Below are 3,313 nucleotides of genomic sequence, written 5' to 3'. Positions count from 1 at the left end.
TCATTCCAACCTGCAGTCTCTCTTCTCTTTTCCAGTATGGTGTGATTCAGTTTCTCTTAAGTAAAATGAGGGGAGTTGATTTGATAATGTGTTAAGTTACTTTCAATCCTGTATATTCCATGTATTTGGCTCTGGGGAACTATTAAAAATGAGGAAGAAGCCTAAAGGAGTTGATCTTCTATTTTCATCCCTCTTACTTAGGAATCATGGATCATGTCAACCACACCTGGACCCAGAGTTTCATCCTTGCTGGTTTCAATACCACTGGCACCTTGCGGCCTCTTGCCTTCTTAGGGACCCTGTGCATCTATCTCCTCACCCTGGCAGGGAACTTGTTCATCATTGTGCTGGTGCAGGCAGATTCTGGACTGTCAACACCCATGTACTTCTTTATCAGCGTCCTCTCCTTCTTGGAACTCTGGTATGTCAGCACCACGGTACCCACATTGATGCACACCTTGCTCCATGGGCACTTGCCCATCTCGTCTGTGGCATGCTTTACCCAGCTGTATGTCTTCCATTCTTCAGGCATGACTGAGTGCTACTTGCTGGGTGTCATGGCACTGGACCGCTACCTTGCCATCTGTCGCCCTCTCCACTACCATTTGCTCATGAGAAGACAGGTACAGTTATGGCTAACAGGGGCCACTTGGGTGGCTGGCTTCTCAGCTGCACTTGTGCCAGCCAGCCTCACCAGCATTCTTCCCTTCTGCTTGAAAGAGGTGGACCATTACTTCTGTGATCTGGCACCACTAATGCGCCTGGCTTGTACCGACACGAGCTGGCATGATCGGGTTCATTTTGTAGTGATTGGGATGATCAATGCCTGCAACCTTGTGCTCATTCTGGGGCTCTATGGGGGCATTCTGAGAGCTGTACTGAAGCTTCCCTCAGCTGCCAGCCGTGCCAAGGCCTTCTCCACCTGTTCATCCCACGTGATTGTAGTGGCACTATTCTTTGGCTCTGCTTTCATTGTCTATGTGGGGCCTCCTGGGATTCGGGCTGAAGGTATGGATAAGTTTATTGCTTTGGTGTATGCTTTTCTTACCCCCTTCTTCAACCCTATTATTTATACTCTTCGTAACAAGGAGGTAAAGGAGGCTGTGAAGAGAATCATTCAAAGGATTAGTACTGGGCTAAAAGGCCCTGAGGATTTATAGAGTCACAGACCATAGACAAAGCAACTGCAGGAATCAGTTAGTTAATCATCTAATCAGAGTTTTTATATATAACTTCAAATCATTTGTTAAACATACTGCATACACCAAATAAAATGGAGAGTCTTGAAATGGGAAAAATCAAGACATGGGAAAGGAGAAATATGGTTTCTAACTGTATACCTATCGAATATGGCAGAAAGGCACATAAGTGAAAAAAGAAAAATAAATAAATTAAAGATGCAGATAAATTACAGAGAAATAGAGTTGGGATGAACTAAAGCTTGTTATGAGGGCTGTGGTCAAGATAGGTGGTCAACTAGGATTCCTGGGGAAGATTTGAGGAGAGGCAGTGAAAGAAGTTGGCAAAAAGAAAATTAAAAAGATTGCTTGGATAAATTTTCCATTGTGTATTGGTGAGCCCTTGGGAGATAGGTTATGAGTTTGGAGTTTGGTGCTCCGGGGTGATTTTATTCTCTAATGGCTAAGACCAAAGGATTGGAAATAAGGGCTCTGGGTGTGTTGATTGTCTAAAATGAATTAAAGAAATATATACTGCACTTTTAACTTGAAATCATCATGAAACATCATTGGTGTGGTCGCTTGGGCACAAAACTAGCTCTGAAAACCAAGAGGAAATATAAAAGTAGAAACAATTTCCATTCTCAAAACGTTTACCATTTTGTTTTGAGGGATTCTCTCTCCCACTAACACACGCACATGCACACACACCAGCAGAAGCGGTAGCAACATCGTGTTAAATAATACAAAGAAATAGACTTTCCCCCCTGCAGTGGTGAGAGGTCATAAATAGTGGTGCGAAGGAATGTATGTATTGGCAGAAAAGGAATGAGAAAAACAAAAGTATGTCCCACAGAGAAGTTTATTCTGACTTTTTTCCCAACCATCAGCCAGACTTTGGAAACCTAATACTCTGGCCCCTTAGTTGGTACTTGTCTACAGATTTTCTTAAGAGCAGACACTGAGCTACAGGATCATCCTAGGAGATTCTGTATCTCAGGCTTGCGTGTCCAGGTCTGCCGAAAACAGAAAAAGAAAACTCATTTTAAAAATAACTCTGTGGGTAGCATGTGTGCGCGTGTGTGTGTATGTGATACAGGGTTACAAAATTTTTGGTTTCCTATTTTTTAATAAAGATTTCAAAATACTTTCTTTCTAATGCAAAAATGACTTGGTGCTAATTTTACCCCATTTGACAGGGAGGGAGATGTGTGTGGGTGATGTACCATAGTGTTGGCCTCTCTCCCAATTCAGTAATCCTGACTAGGGTCACAGAATGTCCCAAAATCCCCAACAGGTGCCTGTTTTGAGGATTTTCTACAGTAAAGTAGCCTCAAGTCAATTTTTCCTAACCATCCCGCCCATATCCGGACTATGCTCTCTGCTCTGATGTTCTATGGGTCCCGATTAAAGGGAAATCTATTTTAATAATATTAAATCATGAAGATTAACTTTGTAGAGGGAAACAACAATAATAGCAAAACCAAAGCTGTGATTCTTTGTGGTAAAAAATAGGTAGGGGTAGGGAGATAAGCTTATAATGGTAGGACAGTTAAACTAGATCCAAGTTCCAAGTTAAGCCCATCCATAACTTGTAAAGATTTACTTTGAGCAAACACTGTTTCTAATTAGGTGAATGTCACCGAGAAGTCACTGAGTCATTGAACTCCTGAGTTACGTGTGTGTGGGAAGGATGCAAAGAAGTCAACTTGTCAATACCTCTTAGTCTTTCCAGGGGATGACACTGAAGTCTTGAGGTGGGAGATGACTTAATCAAGGTTGCATGGCAAGTTAGAAATAAGCTGTCAAATGGGATGGCACCAAGGTTTCCAACTTCTAAGCTGGAATCCTTTCTTCTGTGCCATTTGACCTCTAAGCTGACCGTACACCTGAAGCAGAAAGCCTGAAGCTCTGAGCACCAAGCAGCGATAGAAACGGGTGGGAGTACAGATTCAGTGAGTCATGGACGTCCCCTGTTGGCCTGACTGTCTTTCTGATAGAATAACTCTCATACTTGGAGAGAATATGGTCTGGCATGGGGTTTCAAATGGCTGACTTGGTCAACCTCTCTGCTCTACACTTCTTGCCATCTTACAGCAGCTTGCTTTCTCTCCTTTCCAGAAACAATACTGGAC

The 3,313-nt window shown here is 42.8% G+C and overlaps 1 protein-coding gene across 1 annotated transcript; it reads left to right on the top strand.

Annotated features, from left to right (window-relative positions):
* Positions 1 to 206: 206 nt before the first annotated feature.
* Positions 207 to 1,160, top strand: LOC143680162 (olfactory receptor 6N2-like). Its single transcript, XM_077156774.1, has 2 exons — positions 207 to 425; positions 507 to 1,160. The coding sequence occupies exons 1-2, from the start codon at positions 207 to 209 to the stop codon at positions 1,158 to 1,160; spliced, it is 873 nt and encodes a 290-aa protein (XP_077012889.1).
* Positions 1,161 to 3,313: the final 2,153 nt, after the last annotated feature.

This window comes from Tamandua tetradactyla, chromosome 4 (assembly GCF_023851605.1).
Source record: "Tamandua tetradactyla isolate mTamTet1 chromosome 4, mTamTet1.pri, whole genome shotgun sequence".
Classification (NCBI taxonomy): Eukaryota; Metazoa; Chordata; class Mammalia; order Pilosa; family Myrmecophagidae; genus Tamandua; species Tamandua tetradactyla.
This window is presented reverse-complemented; position numbering and strand designations above follow the sequence as displayed.

Excerpts from the sequence above, each read along its gene's own strand:
- LOC143680162 (XM_077156774.1), top strand. The coding sequence starts at position 207 with ATGGATCATGTCAACCACACCTGGACCCAGAGTTTCATCCTTGCTGGT. Across the intron at positions 426-506 it reads CCTTCTTGGAACTCTGGTAT|CTGTATGTCTTCCATTCTTC; the intron begins GTCAGCACCACG and ends TGCTTTACCCAG.